A 16386-nucleotide genomic window follows, 5' to 3' on the forward strand; every position below is an offset into this window, starting at 1 on the left:
CTCCTTCCTTGCTGAGCGGCCTTTCAGGTTATGTCGATATAGGACTGGTTTTACTGTGGATATAGATACTTTTGAACCTGTCCTCCAACACCTTCACAAGGTCCTTTGCTGTTGTTCTGGGATTGATTTGCACTTTTCGCACCAAAGTATGTTCATCTCAGGGAGACAGAACGCATCTCCTTCCTGAGGGGTATGACGGCTGCGTGGTCCCATCGTGTTTATACTTGCTTACTATTGTTTGTACAGATGAACGTGGTACCTTCAGGCCTTTTGAAATTGCTCCCAATGATGAACCACTTATGGAGGTCTACAATTTGTTTTCTGAAGTCTTGGCTGATTTCTTTTGATTTTACAATGATGTCAAGCAAAGAGGCACAGAGTTTTAAGGTAGGCCTTGAAATACATCCACAAGTACACCTCCAAATGACTCAAATGATGTCAATTAGCCTATCATAAGCTAATAAAGCCATGACGTCATTTTCTGGGATTTTCCAAGCTGTTTAAAGGCACAGTCAACTTAGTGTATGTAAACTTCTGACCCACTGGAATTGTGATACAGTGAATTATAAGTGAAATAATCTGTCTGTAAACAATTGTTGGAAAAATTACTGTGTGTCATGCACAAAGTAGATGTCCTAACCAACTTGCCAAAACTATAGTTTGTTAACAAGACATTTGTGGAGTGGTTGAAAATCTAGTTTTAATGACTCCAACCTAAGTGTATGTAAACTTCCGACTTCAACTGTAGGTGTACAAAATTACATTGGTTTTGTCAACGCCAAAACGACTTTGACATCCATGGTTTGGGCTAATAAATAGGGAGAGGTGTCCTATTACCGGCATACTCCGGGCCCACATGAGGCGGGTAGAAGCGGAAGTTAATGAAGAAGGGGATGGGCACGCCAAACTTGAACCACTCCACCACGTAGGGCTGGCCATTCAGCGGGTAGGCCACATCGCATCCCAGGATGACATTCTCTCCAGCGCGCACCGTCACAAACTGGGGCTCCTCTCGCACGCCGTGGGCACCTGGGAAACGGAGAGGGGGAGTGAATTGTGAGTATCTAGGAAACAGCTAGGGACGTTACTTAATTGTGGTGAAATAACCAACCGAAAGCAACCTAGAAGCAAGAGAGTCATCTTTCATTAGCATATCATCTACATTGTGACTTAGAGTGCCAGCATCAACCACAAACATGTTGTTTGTTTTTCACAGAGAAATGTAAGATTAGAAAGCCTTCTTGAAAAATGTTAATGAAGTACAATAATCACAAAACAAAACATGATATATACAGTGGTATATCCCTAGCTGTCGTGACATGAGGCTTTACTACGAGTCAGAGAGTCTGTACGTTTATTTACTGCACTTTCCTTACATGTCCTAGACTTGGATGGAACACATCTCAACTGCCTTATTGACAATACATCATTCTGCAGACACAGACTAAGGACGTGATGTTGTTGGTTTCACTACGATGAAGCTTTGTGTCCACATGTTGACCACAGGGCTATCCATTCTACCAGAGCATTGATCCTCTACTAATTCACGCATGGCATGGCTTTACAACCGGAAGAGAAGTGTGCTTTCATTTTACCTGTCAATACAGCTAATTAAATGGTGCTCTGCTCACCCCCGTGGCCCATAGGGATGTTTGGGATTATTGGGTTTGTCTTTATGAGGATGACCCACTGCCAGTGTACTGCTATAGGAATGTGGTACGTCCATGGTGCCCTCCAGCCGTTGTATGCTAGTTTTTGTTTTGCCCTGATATATTTGATCATTGATCAGTTATTGTAACTTAATGACCAATGTCTCACCAACTCTTCATTTCCGCTACTGGGAGGGAGGAAATGAACTGCCTGGCTAGAGTAGGTACGCCTATAGTCAGGGGCCTAGCAAGAACCTCTGTGAATAGGACAAATCGAAGACAAAGATTGTGGATAAATGAAGATGGTTCACTCAGTCAGGCCTTTAACCGTTGGGAAAAATATGGAGTGTCTCGCTTCCTCTTCCATCTCTGTCAGGGAGCAGCAGAGACAGTGATGCTTGTAAACCTTCACACATCACATTCTGCACTACTGCATGCAAACAGTAGGGTGAAAGAATGCCAGCAACCAGGAAAACTAAGTGAAGGACACTTGTTGAGAAGAGAAATTCTTGGCAAATCAATCCTAACACCAGATATATTGTATATACAGTCCCTTCAGAAAGTATTCATCCCACTTGACTTATTCCACTTTGTTGTGTTAGTCTTTAAGAGCTTTGCACACCTGGATTGTACAATATTTGCACATTATTATTATTTTTTAATTCTTAAAGCTCTGTCAAATTGGTTGTAGATCAATGCTAGATCACCATTTTCAAGTCATGCCATAGATTTTCAAACAGATTTAAGTCAAAATTGTAACTCGGCCACTCAGGAATATGTACTCAAAAGATATACGTGACTATTACTTAACTCACGTTTACAGCAAGAGGCTCAATTTCATGGGTGTGAAGCAAAGGAAAACTGCACAAGCTTTTCAAGTGCATATTAAGCCCCTATTCAGACTCATGAAATGCTTCAACAGTCACCTTGGCTGGAGGTCAACATGAAATAATAGCTTAATTGGCTTAATTACCTCACTTTGCACTCAACAGAGGATGGTTATCATATAATTGCGTTGCATTTGTCTAATTCTACATTGAAAGCAAAACAGCTTCATTTTGGGCAGTCGGAGGATGTTCAAACCCCTGTACTACAGTACAGAGAAATCAGGCACTTACATTGAACACTATTAACATGACAACAGTCATATTTACAGTTACCAAAACATTGCTGTAATGTTGGATGGTGGTTTGCTATATGGATCTGTGTGTGTGTATTCTTCATTGCTTGGCGGCGACAGAGGCAGATAATAATGGGGGCTGAGGGAAAGCACTGCTCCCAGCAGTGTGTCCCCACACATATACCCAGGGCCTAGAAAGAGACTCTCCCTGCCTCCTCTACCTAGCCCAGCGCTATGTGTTGATTGGCTGCTGGTGACATCACCAGAGAGCGAAAACAGGTCCCTGGAAGGTATGACTTCACTGTTTATACTGATTAGAGAGAGGGAGAGAGGGAGGAAAACGAGAGGTAATCATCTCCTCAGTAAGCAAAATCTCCAGGATTTTACAAAGAATGACACAGTGGAATGATCAAATGCTTTAATCTCTGAGCTGCAGGAGGGGAGAGTACTGCATATCCTTCCAAAGATGTTCACAGATCGCATATAGAGGGGGCTCTAATGTTTGAGCATGGTGCAAGAATATTCACCCGATCGGAGAGAACAGATGAGACAGTCCTGCAATCATCCATTTAAAGCTGCAAAAAATCATGCACATCATCAGTCACTTTAGCAGACAAATTCAAGGAATACCAATAAAAATACTAATCTAACTGACAAGCCACTCGTTTTTGTTACTCCAACGTTCTATCACTCTCGGCTGTAAGGTCAACATTTGGACAGCTGTCACTCAACGGTGTTTCTGTTTGAAGTCAATGAGCCAACCCAAATGTTCTTTATCAGCATCTAACCATTTTTTGAGTACATTATGTCATTATATCAATAACTATTTATCCAGCACACCATTCACTTCTGAACAGAGCATGTGAGCGGAGTGTGCCCAATTTGACTGGAGTGTGGAGCGAGATTCCCAAAAGCTGGAGTGTCGGCCTTCTCGCCCACTCCAATTTCGCTCCAGTAGCGCTCACTCCACGACCTCAGGGCACGCCCCTGCTGTAGGCTATACCTCAGTAAGCAGTAAGTATTCTAAAAATGTATTCAAAAGTCACTAACAAGTAATGTTTTGTTTAATGTGTATTTAATTCTAAGTCACAGCCTATGCGCAATTTATAAAAAAAATAATGATTTAAATACAATGAAAATGTTTAAATGCTGAGCACTTTGTCCCTACCAGCTTATTGTGTCGCATTTGCAAATGCTTCACAATGTATTTCGTTTTAGGCTATAGCTTTGAAATAATTGAAATAATATACTCTGACCTACTTAGTGTTTATTTGCTGTTTAATATGAGATGTAACCTATTTGAAATTATGTTTGCTTCTTACATTCACATTTTCATGTTTATTCAAATACTTTTCATTCAAATCCGTATGGTTTTGCTTCAATACTTAAAAACCAATTGGTAGGTCCAGTCACAAAAATAGATGGGTGTTGGTTAAATTGTGATTTTAATTAATGGAGAGAATTTGCAGTGGGAGTTTTTTTTCCTGTGATTGCAGAACGGATGGCGCACCGGAACACTCCATGAGCGATGAGCGGGATTTCCAACCGCTCAACTCACATGCTCTGCTTCTGAACGGTTACTGAACTGTGCCTGAAGTTTTAAGCACCCTCAATCACACTCCTCGAGAGATTAGAAGTATATATTAAATATGCAGCAAGTGTAACAGGGTCAGGATTGCCCTGTTACAAGAAGTAAGTCATTTTAAGTGTTGCTCCTGCGTTGAATGTGCTCTCGGACTGATGTTTGTCTGGTTATTTTCAGGTTAACAAGCTGATTGAGCGAACACCCGTGCTCATCCCTTTAATCCTGACCGTGTTATGCAACACTTTCCCAACTCACTGAGCGGTACCATAGTCGAATTTTAAAGTCCATTAGCTAGCTTTCACTGAATCTACAGAATGATTCATTTCAGGAAGCAGAAATAAATCGTAGATTGCAGAGAAGTTAAGCTGAAATGTAAATTCTACAATCTACAGAAAATGCTTTGGTTTGGATGTTTCAAAAAGAAAGAAAATTAAGTATGTATTAACATAAACATTTTCAACTAATTTGATGATGGAGCACAGTCAAAATATATTCATCTAGAATACCCCAAAGGGTAGTGAAACGTATTAAATATGGCTTCTTTATTACCGAACCCAAAACTGCCAGAGGAGTCGTGCCAGCCAATAAAGAGCTACTTTTTACAGGCTGAGTACTTGAATATCAAATACAGCACGAAGCAGTTTTAGCTGAAAAGGGAAAATGTGCAAAACCACACACACTAGATTCATTGTGCCTGACTGTCGATTATCACTTGCAGGGTCAAGGAATCCAGCGGGAGGCGCCATGAAAGGGAATCGGACGTGAAACAGTCCGTTTGCGGTGTTGAGCTTGTCCAGTTCATCAAATGGGAAGGACACTGGGCAATTTAATATGCAATTGCGTCGCTTTTAAAACGTTTTTTTTTTGCAATTGCTTCACCTTGGCGGCTCATCTGTCTGTCAAATTGAAGGCTCTGCCTGGTCAATCTGTAGAGCATTTACTAAGATGCAGCCACAGATGTCAGGGATTTCATACTTCTTGCGCTTAGTGGAGCAGAGCTATTATGAAGGAAGTTGTCAAGAAAGTGTGTTTGTTTATACAGGACCTACTGCCTCCACCTACCATGACAATCATGTCAATTCGGAGTTATACGGAGCCCTCCGCATTGTTACAACATTTGTGAAGTGCATGGAGATGCGGTACGGAGCTCGATTTGGCCTCTGCATGCATCCGTAGGCAACGCAATTACGTCACACCTTCCATAAGAAGCCTCTGAACACATTTTCAGATCAAGCATAAATGGGCTTTTACAAGATCACGATCAAAAACCCAAATATCATGTTGGCTTGAGAAACTAATGAAGCGCAGCGGGAAGGGCAGGATTTGATCTACTTCGGCTCACATGCCCTCCAACGAGAATCACTCACTCATTTTCAATTCAAAGGAGACCCTGCCGGGATGCACAGAGAGCATCTAATCCCTCCACCATTACTGCTGCAGTGTAGTCATATCCATATTATCATGCTATGAATTTGTCTATCCAAGTCTACATAGCTAAAGAAAATGGTAATGTGCTGCTTGTAACATCACAGTGAGTTATGATACCTGTGAGATACATTCACAGGGCCAAGTGAGAGATTGTTATTCGAGTTACGTTTTGATAGTACCTTAGAGGAAACCTTGAGTTGAGTCTGTCTTGTGTACACGGCTTGCTAGCTGTCGGTCTCTCTGCAGAGCTTCACCCCTGCTACACTTGCTCTGCCCCGTTGCCAACTACCCCAGAATGGATAGCCCTAGTTCATACAGTTGAAGTCGGAAGATTACATACACTTAGGTTGGAGTCATTAAAACTTGTTTTTCAACGACCGGTAGAATAGAACAGCGGCATCTGGTAAGACAAGGGGCGGCGGACTATGTATTACTGTACACAACAGTTGGTGCACGATATCTAAGGAAGTCTCGAGCTATTGCTCGCCTGAGGTAGAGTTTCTCATGATAAGCTGCAGACCACATTACCTACCGAGAGACATTTAATCTATATTCTTTGTAGCTCTTTACATACCACCACAGTATTCCGCCATAAGCAAACAAGAAAACTCTCACCCAGAGGTGGCTCTCCTAGTGGCCGGGGACTTTAATGCAAGGAAACTTAAATCAGTTTTAACAAATTTCTATCATCATGTTAAATGTGCAACGAGAGGGAAAAGAACTCTGGACCACCTTTACTCCACACACAGAGATGCATACAAAGCTCTCCCTCACCCTCATTCCTGCTTACAAGCTAAAATTTAAGCAGGAAGCACCAGTGACTAGATCAATAAAAAAAAGTGGTCAGATGAAGCAGATGCTAAACTACAGGACTGTTTTGATAGCACAGACAGGAATATGTTCTGGGAATCCTTGAATGGCATTGAGGAGTACACCACATCTGTCATTGGCTTCATCAATAAGTGCATCGATGACGTCGTCCCCACAGCGACCGTACGTACATACCCCAACCAGAAGCCATGGATTACAGGCAGCATCCGCACTGAGCTGAAGGCTAGAGCTGCCGCTTTCAAGGAGCGGGACTCTAACCTGGAAGCTTGTAAGAAATCTCGCTATGCCCTCAGACGAACCATCAAATAGGCAAAGTGTCAATACAGGACTAAGATCGAGTCGTACTACACCGGCTCTTACGTTCGTCGGATGTGCCAGGGCCCGCAACCATTACAGACTACAAAGGGAAGCACAGCCAAGAGCTGCCCAGTGACACAAGCCTACCAGATGAGCTAAACTACTTCTATGCTCGCTTCGAGGCAAGTAACACTGAAACATGCATGAGAGCACCAGCTGTACCCAGAAGACTGTGTGATCACGCTCTCCGCACCCCATGTGAGTAAGACCTTTAGACAGGTCAACATTCAGAAGGCCGCAGGGCCAGGCGGATTACCAGGACGTGTACTGCAAGTATGCGCTGACCAACTAGCAAGTGTCTTCACTGACATTTTCAACCTCTCCCTGTCCGAGTCTGTAATACCAACAGGTTTTAAGCAGACCACCATAGTGCCTGTGCCCAAGAACACTAAGGTAATCAGCCTAAATGACTACCGACCCGTAGCACTCACATCTATAGTCATGAAGTGCTTTGAAAGGCTGGTCATGGCTCACATCAACACCATCATCCCAGAAACTCTAGATCCACAGATGATGAAACCCCAGATCCACAGATAATGCAGTCTCTGGATCACTCCACACAGCCCTTTCCCACCTGGACAAAAGGAACACCTATGTGAGAATGCTATTCATTGACTACAGCTCAGCGTTTAACACCATTGTGCCCTTAAAGCTCATCAATAGCCTAAAGACCCAGGGACTAAACACCTCCCTCTGCAACTGGATCCTGGGCTTCCTGACGGGCCGCCCCCAGGTGGTAAGGTTAGGTAACAACACATCCGCCACGCTGATCCTCAACACAGGGGTCCCTCAGGGTTGCGTGCTCAGCCCCTCCTGTACTCCCTGTTCACTCATGACTGCACGGCCAGGCACGACTCCAACACCATCATTCAATTTTCAGATGACACAACAGTGGTAGGCCTGATCACCGACAACAACGAGACAGCCTATAGGGAGTAGGTCAGAGACCTGGCAGTGTGGTGCCAGGACAACAACCTCTCCCTCAAAGTGATCAAGACAAAGAAGATGAAAAAGAGGACAGAGCACGCCACCATTCTCAACAACAGGGCTATAGAGGAGCAGGTTAAGAGCTTCAGGTTCCTTGGTGTCCACATAACTAACAAGGTCCAAGTACACCATGACAGTCGTGAAGAGGGCATGATAAAACCTATACCCCCTCAGGAAACTAAAAAGATTTGGCATGGGTCCTCAGATCCTCAAAAGGTTCTAGAGCTGCACCATCGAGAGCATCCTGGTTGCATCACTGCCTGGTATGGCAACAGAGGGTAGTGCGAATGGCCCAGTACATCACTGGGGCCAAGCTTCCTGCCATCCAGGACCTCTATACCAGGCGGTGTCAGAGGAAGGCCCTAAAAATTGTCAAAGATTCCAGCCACCCTAGTCATAGACTTTTCTTTGACTAGGGTGGTATTGATGGTATTGATGGTATTGATGCTCATTATCTCTGCCCTAACAACTTCGCTAATAAAAATTGACACTATTTTGCAGTGCTCCTTTGCTCTTCGAATGTGGACAGATCGTATCTCACATAAGCGCCTATAAATAACCATAGTAATAACCGCAGAGTAGCATGTTAGCGTTGATGGACCTCAAATTACGAAGGAGAGGAGGAAGCAGTGCACAACTCAGCCACTCAGCGTTGATTAGCATTTTAGCGCCCAATGAGCGGCTGCTCGTTTGTGTGGCTTGATTGCTTCACCTTAACCAGTTCACGACTTCTGCAGGGGCATCCTTTATGATGGATATTGCTTCTGACAGCTCTGTTAATGCTATCTCCTTGGCCCTCTTCCCTCCACTTCGCCCCTGCCATCTCATTCCACTATAATGCTTTTATATGGTGTGCATGACTTTGCAGTTGCCCTGTTGATTCATGGTGGCCTACAATTCTCAGAGGACCTTGGTCACTGTTGATACTGAGTAAAACAAACTATGTTATTGGACTAAGGTCAGACAAAGGGGTTGTTAATAGTTCAGGAAAGGGTGCTTGTGCTGGTTTCTAAGCTTTACTGACCATCTGAAACTTTACAGTAAAGCCAGCAGGTCAGAAAACACTGCAACAAAGGAGAATTTAATTGAAATAAACAGTATGTTGACAGTAAAATAGTAATCTTACTCCCCACTCGAATTTGCATACAGTGCTATTTATCACAATCAAGCTTTGGGAATTGCAGGCAGTGAACAGTATACCATAAACTGCAGATTAATGTTAAGTCTTGGGACAGTTGAGACAATACCAAAGCATCGTTGAAAACATGTTTTTATAAATGTTAGCAAATTGATTGTAAATGAAATACATAAATACCTAAATTACATAAGCATTCACACCCGAGTCAATACTTTGTAGAGCATCTTTGTCAGCGATTTACAGCTGTGAGTATGAAATCGCTGGTGGCTGTTGATCATTGCTAGACATCTGTTTCAAAGTCTTGCCATAGATTTTCAAGCCAATTTAAGTCAAAACTGTAACTAGGCCGTGTGTTTTAGGTTATTGTCCTGATTCAAAATTCATAGGGCACTCGCACATCTGAGCAATCTTTTTTGCAGGTGCATGGCAACAGTTGGACAAGATGAAGGACAAAGGAAACCGCACACTGCTCTTGGTAGTATCACTGATCTTTAATAAGCTTACGTATCGGCCTCACGGCTTCATCAGAGATTTTGTGAATTTTTTTACATTTGCACCCTTATGTAGACCTAGCCTCTCTTTTACTCAGAGTATTATTATCACCTCCCCTGTCTGATTTCTTAACTTTCTCTATGCCGCAAAAATCTAAAAAGGTAGAAATGACATGCTTTAGGTCATTAAAATGTACTACGACTGGATAATCCCTATCATTTCTCCTGATTGAACTTTTATGTTCACTGATTCTCTTGTTTGAGAGAACGAGAGGTTTTACCTACATAGCACATGGACATTTAACATTGTAAATAACATTGGCGGTGGAGCGTCTTATTTACATACTTTATTCTAATATTTATGAAATGCATATTGTTATATTTGGTAGCACTTTTTTGTTTTTCCTTAGCCTCCAACCCCTTTCGATGCGTGGAACGTATGTGGGTAGGGCTAGGTCTACATTCGGGTTCAAAATTTTTTTTAAACTCACAAAAGCTTGGACGAAGGCCGTGAGGCCGATACGTAAGCTTATTAAAGATCAGTGATACTATCAAGAGCAGTGTGCGGTTTCCTTTTTCCCTCAGGTTATTGTCCTGATGAAAGGGGAATTAATCCCCCAGTGTCTGGTAGAAAACAGACTGAACCAGGTTTTCCTCTAGCATTTTGCCTGTGCTTAGCCCCATTATGTTTCTTTATCCTAAAAAACTCCCCAGTCCTTAATGATTACAAGAATATCCATAACATAATGCAGCCACTGCTATGCTTGAAAATATGAAGATGATCACCAGTAATGTGTTGTATTGGATTTGTCCCAAACATAATACTTTGTATTGAGGACAAAAAGTGAATTGCTTTGCCACATTTTTTTTTGCAACAAAAATAAACACAACATGGAACAATTTCAAATATTTTACTGAGTTACAGTTCACATAAGGAAATTATTAAATTTAAATGAATTCACGAGGCCCTAATCTATGGATTTCACATGACTGTGAATACAGATATGCATCTGGGTCACAGGTACCTTAAAAAAAAGATAAGGGCGTGGATCAGAAAACCAGTCAGTATCTAGTGTGACCACCATTTGCCTCATGCAGCATGACATATCTCCTTCACAGAAAGTTGACCAGGCTATTGATTGTGGCCTGTGGAATGTTATCCCACTCCTCATCAATGGCTGTGCAAAGTTGCTGGATATTGGAAGAAACTGGAAAACCCTGTCATACAAGCCAATCTAGAGCATACCAAACATGCTCAATCAGTGACATCTCTGGTGAGTACGCAGGTCATGGAAGAACTGGGACATTTACAGCTTCCAGGAATTGTGTACAGATCCTTGCAACATTGGCCCATGTATTATGCTGAAACATGAGGTGATGGCGGCGGATGAATGGCACGACAATGGTCCCTATGGATATCTCTGTGCATTAAAATTGCCATAGATACAGTGCCTTGCGAAAGTATTCGGCCCCCTTGAACTTTGCGACCTTTTGCCACATTTCAGGCTTCAAACATAAAGATATAAAACTGTATTTTTTTGTGAAGAATCAACAACAAGTGGGACACAATCATGAAGTGGAACGACATTTATTGGATATTTCAATTTTTTTTAACAAATCAAAAACTGAAAAATTGAAAACATTGACATCAGCAAACCACTCGCCCACACGATGCCATACACGTGGTATGCGGTTATGAGGTCGGTTGGACGTACTGCCAAATTCCCTAAAACGACGTGAGAGGCAACTTATGGTAGGGAAATTAACATTAAATTGTCTGACAACAGCTCTGGTGGACATTCCTGCAGCCAATTGCACGCTCCCTCAAAACATCTGTGGCATTGTGTGACAAAACTGCACATTTTAGAGTGGCCTTTTATTTTCCCCAGCATGAGGTGCACCTGTGTAATGATCATGCTGTTTAATCAGCTTCTTGGTATGCCAAATCAGTCAGGTGGATGGATTGTCTTGGCAAAGGAGGAAATGCTCACTAACAGAGATATAAAAAAATGGGTGCACAAAATTTGAGAGAAATAAGCTTTTTTGTGTATATGGAACATTTCTGGGATATTTTATTTCAGCGCATGAAACATGGGACCAAAACATGTTGTGTTTATATTTTTGCCTATCTCAGCCATTAAACTCTGTAACTGTTTTAAAGTCACCACTGGCCTCATGGTGAAATCCCTAAGCGCTTTCCATCCTCTCCGGCAACTGAGTTAGGAAGGACGCTTGTATCTTTGTAGTGACTGGGTTTATTGATACACCGATATCCAATGTCTGCTTTTTTGGTTTGTTTTACCAAACTACCAATAGGTAGTTGCAGATTGTAAAACCTTCTTTGCAGATTGTAAAACCTCCCTGGTCATTGTGGTTGAATCTGAGGGACCTTACAGATAATTGTATGTGTTGTATGAGTGGTGTAGAGCGATGAGGTAGGCTTAGATCTATAAAAAAATTTAACACTATTATTATTGCTATTATCAGTCTAACTTATGTGACTTGTTAAGCAAATGTTTACTCCTGAACTTTTTAGGCTTGCCATAACAAAGAAGAGATTGACATCTCAGCATTTCATTTTTAAATTCATTTGTAAAATATTTGAAAAACATATTTCCATTTATAGGGTATTGTGTGTAAGCCAGTGCCCCAAAAATCTTAATTGTAATCCATTTTAAATTGAAGCTGTAACACAACAAAATGTGGAAAAAATATAATGGTGTGAATACTTTCTGTAGGCACTGTATCGAAAATACACTTGTCAGTAGTCAACTGTATTCATGAGGCAACAGGGAACTTGCATGCAGAGATTTTGGAGAAAGTAGTATTTGAACTGGTTGCCAGCTTCCATTTAAGATCCCACCATGGAATGTCTTTGAAGAGGTCAAAGAAACTGGGTCTGATTTTGAGCCTCTTACCCCCTGGTGTCTGGCCAGAATTAAGGGCAGATGGCGGAGGGTGGATCAGCAGGCCTCTACTCCACTAAGGTTGGATACTCACAGGACAGTGGCTAAGTCCCGATTCTCCACCATTCTCCCGAAGTCTGCACTCAAACTTTCTTGCATGGCTTTTTTTTACAAAAAAGCTTGCACAATTCCTGTGCTTTTAAATCCATGATGAGTGTGCAAGTGGACACTTCTGAAAAATGTTGGAGAACCAGCACAGTCAGTGCAACTCCAAGGCCAAACAGAAACTATATCTGCATATGCTCTCTTCAAAGACAACACAGCAGAGGGTTTAGGGTGAGTACAGCTAATCCAGATGGTTTGTTGGTATTTGAGGTTTAATGAAAAACGTAATCCGCAAACGTCCGAAAATAGGTGGTGAGGAATCTCTTGCTTCACCAAAAACAGTCATACTATCTACTACATTCAATTCAATCATGCAGAGGTAAAATACTGAATGTTATGTCTGGAAATATGTCAGTGGGAGTACTAGGCTTGTGACGGTTATTGTTAGGCTTCTGTCTCTACATTCAAATGGACCTGTGATTTTTGGCACAGGATAGCGACTGGTAGACTGGTGGGCACAGTTAGCGTCTGTGTCTACCACTTAAACAGCTTTATTATGCGGGGGACTTAATCCACTTTATTTGATTAAGCATGCACACTTTTCAGACTGAAAGAGAACAGATGCAATCAATCGCATGCTTTGGAAAATCCTTGAAAATGTACCAGAGTTCAGTTGACTAGAGTACTCTATTTTCTGAAGAAGCTAGCTTAGCATTTTAGCATTTAACAACAACATGTTAGCCTAATCTGGACCAAAATCTGTGAGGACAAACATGAATTCTAAACTGTAACTAACAACAAAGAAATGGCTTCAAATATAATGAACAGATCTACTGTCTCACTGAAGTATTAGGCTTGGAACACAAGGCTTGAGATAAATGTTGACCTAACTGCCTACTGTTCTATAACAATGACTAAGAGTGCAATTATGAAGTGTATTTTGGTTAACGGTCGTATCGTATTCCCCTTGGTATGTCTAGGACTGACATCCTGGGTTATATTTACTTAACTCTTACAACGGCAAAATGCTGCTTTTCTTGCTCATTACATGCTAACAACAAACACTGAAGACCTAGCACTCAAAGTATAATGAGAGGAAATTACTTAATTTGGTGCTTCCTCCAGGCCTGGAGTAGTACGTGTAACTAATACTGTGTGGACATTGTGTTCTGGAGGGCATCATCACTGGGACCTCTCCATGGGACCAAAGGCTTACATGCCAGGACCCTCAATGGAGAGAGAGCCCAGAGGATATCCACACACACAAACAAGAAGAGGAACGCAAAGGATTATTATTTCCTCTCTACTGACTAGTCTAATGTATGGCATAAAAAAATGGCAATTGCTGCCAAAACACAGAGCAGACAGGACATTGAATTCAGTGAACTCGAGCGGTGGAGGGGTATGCCTCCATCAACAGCAAATGGTGTGCTGATTGTAGCGCGCGCGGTGGAAGTCTCAACCTATCCATCTTGGAATACCTGATGGTCAAATGCAGACCCTTCTAAAGCCTGAGAGACTTTTCAGCTGCTATTGTGAGTGCTGTATATATTCCACCACAGGACAAGAACAACAACAAGCTGCCACTTAAACTGTACAAGGCTGTGCACCCAGAGTCTGCTTTCCTTGTTGCCGTGATTTTAATTCCCCGTCATTAGGACACTTAATGCCCAACTTCCATCAACATGTCTCCTTCACCACTTGGGGCGATAAAGTCCTAGACCACTATTTCTCTACCCACAAGCAAGCATACAAGGCCCTCCCTCATCTCCCCTTTAGCAAAACAGATTATAACTCTATACTCCTTCTTTCTGACTACAAGCAGAAGCTCAAAAAACGAAGTACCCCTGACACACTCCGTTGGAAAATGGTCTTCTGAATCGGAGGCTTGTAGCATAGCCTCCGATTCGGAGGAATATTTTTCAACGGGGCGCACGGAATGGAATATGTTCCGGGACTACGACGATAGCGTCAATGAGCTAACCCCCTCAGTCACCGGTTTCATTAGGAAATGCATCGCTGACGTTGTCCTCACAGGGAAGGTTCAGTGCTTCCCCAGTCCTGGGTTAACACCGAAGTTGGAGCTAATTAAAGGACAAGGCTACCGCAAACAGGACTTTCGCAGCCAACTCCAATGCTACGGCTGAGGACATGAACCTGTAGTCTCACTACGACCTCTGCAGAGTCATCAAACAAGCAAAATGACAATATAGGAACAAGGTGGAATCCTAATAAACAAGCTCCAATGCACTTCGACAAAAATCACACTGAGCCGTGCATGAGGGCGCCCACTGACTCAGAGGAGTGGGTGATCTCACTCCCGAGGCCGACGTGGGTAGCTTGCCGTAATTTTTCCATGTTTCATTACAAACTGTCATTATCAAATCTCACAAGTATCAGACACCGCAAGCTCCCAATTAATATCTAATCAAACGCAACATTGACATTATCCCACCCCTGGATAGCCACTATTGGGCTTAAAAAGCCAAACCTAACATAACATATCGGCCAATTAATTTCCAGCAATATGTTTGCACGTGTTTTTCTATCACTCAGTTTGTGTTAACTTTAGCCAGTTGATGAAATAACCATCTTGTGGGTTGACAAATACTTTCCCCAAAACCTTCTCAACTTTGTTAACTGCAAAGTAGGCTTACCTGGCAGAAGTATATCATGAGTAAGTATATCATTTGTATCTATTATTTGCAAACTTTGTCATCAAATGAGCAGCAGCTGTACAGAACCAATCACTAGACTGGCACAGACTGCACATTCCTCACTCGCTAGATGCACAATTAAAGGGCAATTACACTTAAAAATCTACAGAACATCCAATTTCGTTGTTTCTCTGGGAACAACTGCAATTTGGAGAGTGAAGAACTAAATAAATCTAAATCATAATTTGGAAAAATATAAAACAGAATTTGTGAGGAAAAAAAAATCTGCTTTTTTCGGCCCCGCTTATAGTTATATAGTAAATTGACAGAAAACATAGTGCACTACTTTATCTTGTTCACTAAGGACCTGAGAGTTGAACTGGAGACAAGAGAAGAATGTGCCTCTTTGAAAGCTATAAACAAACGAGTAGCCCACAACATATTTCAATTTTTATAAGTAGCTTTCATGCTAGAAAATGTTGCAGTCCCCTGCCCTAGACCCACTCCAATTTGCATACCGCCCCAACAGATTCATAGGCGACGCAAACTTCCCTCACCCACCTAGATAAGAGAAATACCAATGTGAGAATGCTGTTAATTGACTATAGCTCAGTGTTCAACACCACAGTCCCCTCCAAGCTTGTCACCAAGCATGGGACCCTGGAACTGATAGTCTCCCTCTGCAACTGGATCCTGGACTTCCTGACGGGCCAACCCCAGGTGTTGAGAATAGGCAACATCACCTCCGTCACTCTGACCCTCAACACGTGAGCCCCACAGGGGTGTGTGCTTAGTCCCCTCCTGTACTCTCTGTTCACTCACAACTGCGTGGCCACTCAGGACCACTCGTGGCCACTCAGTACCATAATCATGTTTGCTGACAACACAACAGGCCTGATCACTGGTGACAATGAGACAGCCTACAGGGAGAAGGTCAGTGACCTGGCAGTGTGGTGCCAGAACAACTACCTCTCCTTCAACATCAGTAAGACCAAGCAGCTGATCGTGGACTACAGGAAACATGGGGGCGAGAACGCCACCATCCACATTTACAGGACTGCAGTAGAGCGGGCCGAGAGCTTCAAGTTCCTCGGTGTCCTCTTCCCCGCAAGGAGGTTGAACAACTTTGGCA

At 42.5% G+C, this 16386-nt stretch overlaps 1 protein-coding gene across 1 annotated transcript in view; it reads right to left on the bottom strand.

Moving 5' to 3' along the window:
• igsf9bb (immunoglobulin superfamily, member 9Bb) overlaps positions 1 to 16386 on the bottom strand; it is a 190366-nt gene that overhangs the window by 137473 nt on the left and 36507 nt on the right. Inside the window, exon 2 of the mRNA XM_036937598.1 lies at positions 838 to 1029. Coding sequence (XP_036793493.1) covers positions 838 to 1029 — 192 coding nt within the window. The remainder of the gene's footprint in view (positions 1 to 837; positions 1030 to 16386) is intronic.

Source organism: Oncorhynchus mykiss, chromosome 12 (assembly GCF_013265735.2).
Source record: "Oncorhynchus mykiss isolate Arlee chromosome 12, USDA_OmykA_1.1, whole genome shotgun sequence".
In the NCBI taxonomy this organism is placed as follows: domain Eukaryota; kingdom Metazoa; phylum Chordata; class Actinopteri; order Salmoniformes; family Salmonidae; genus Oncorhynchus; species Oncorhynchus mykiss.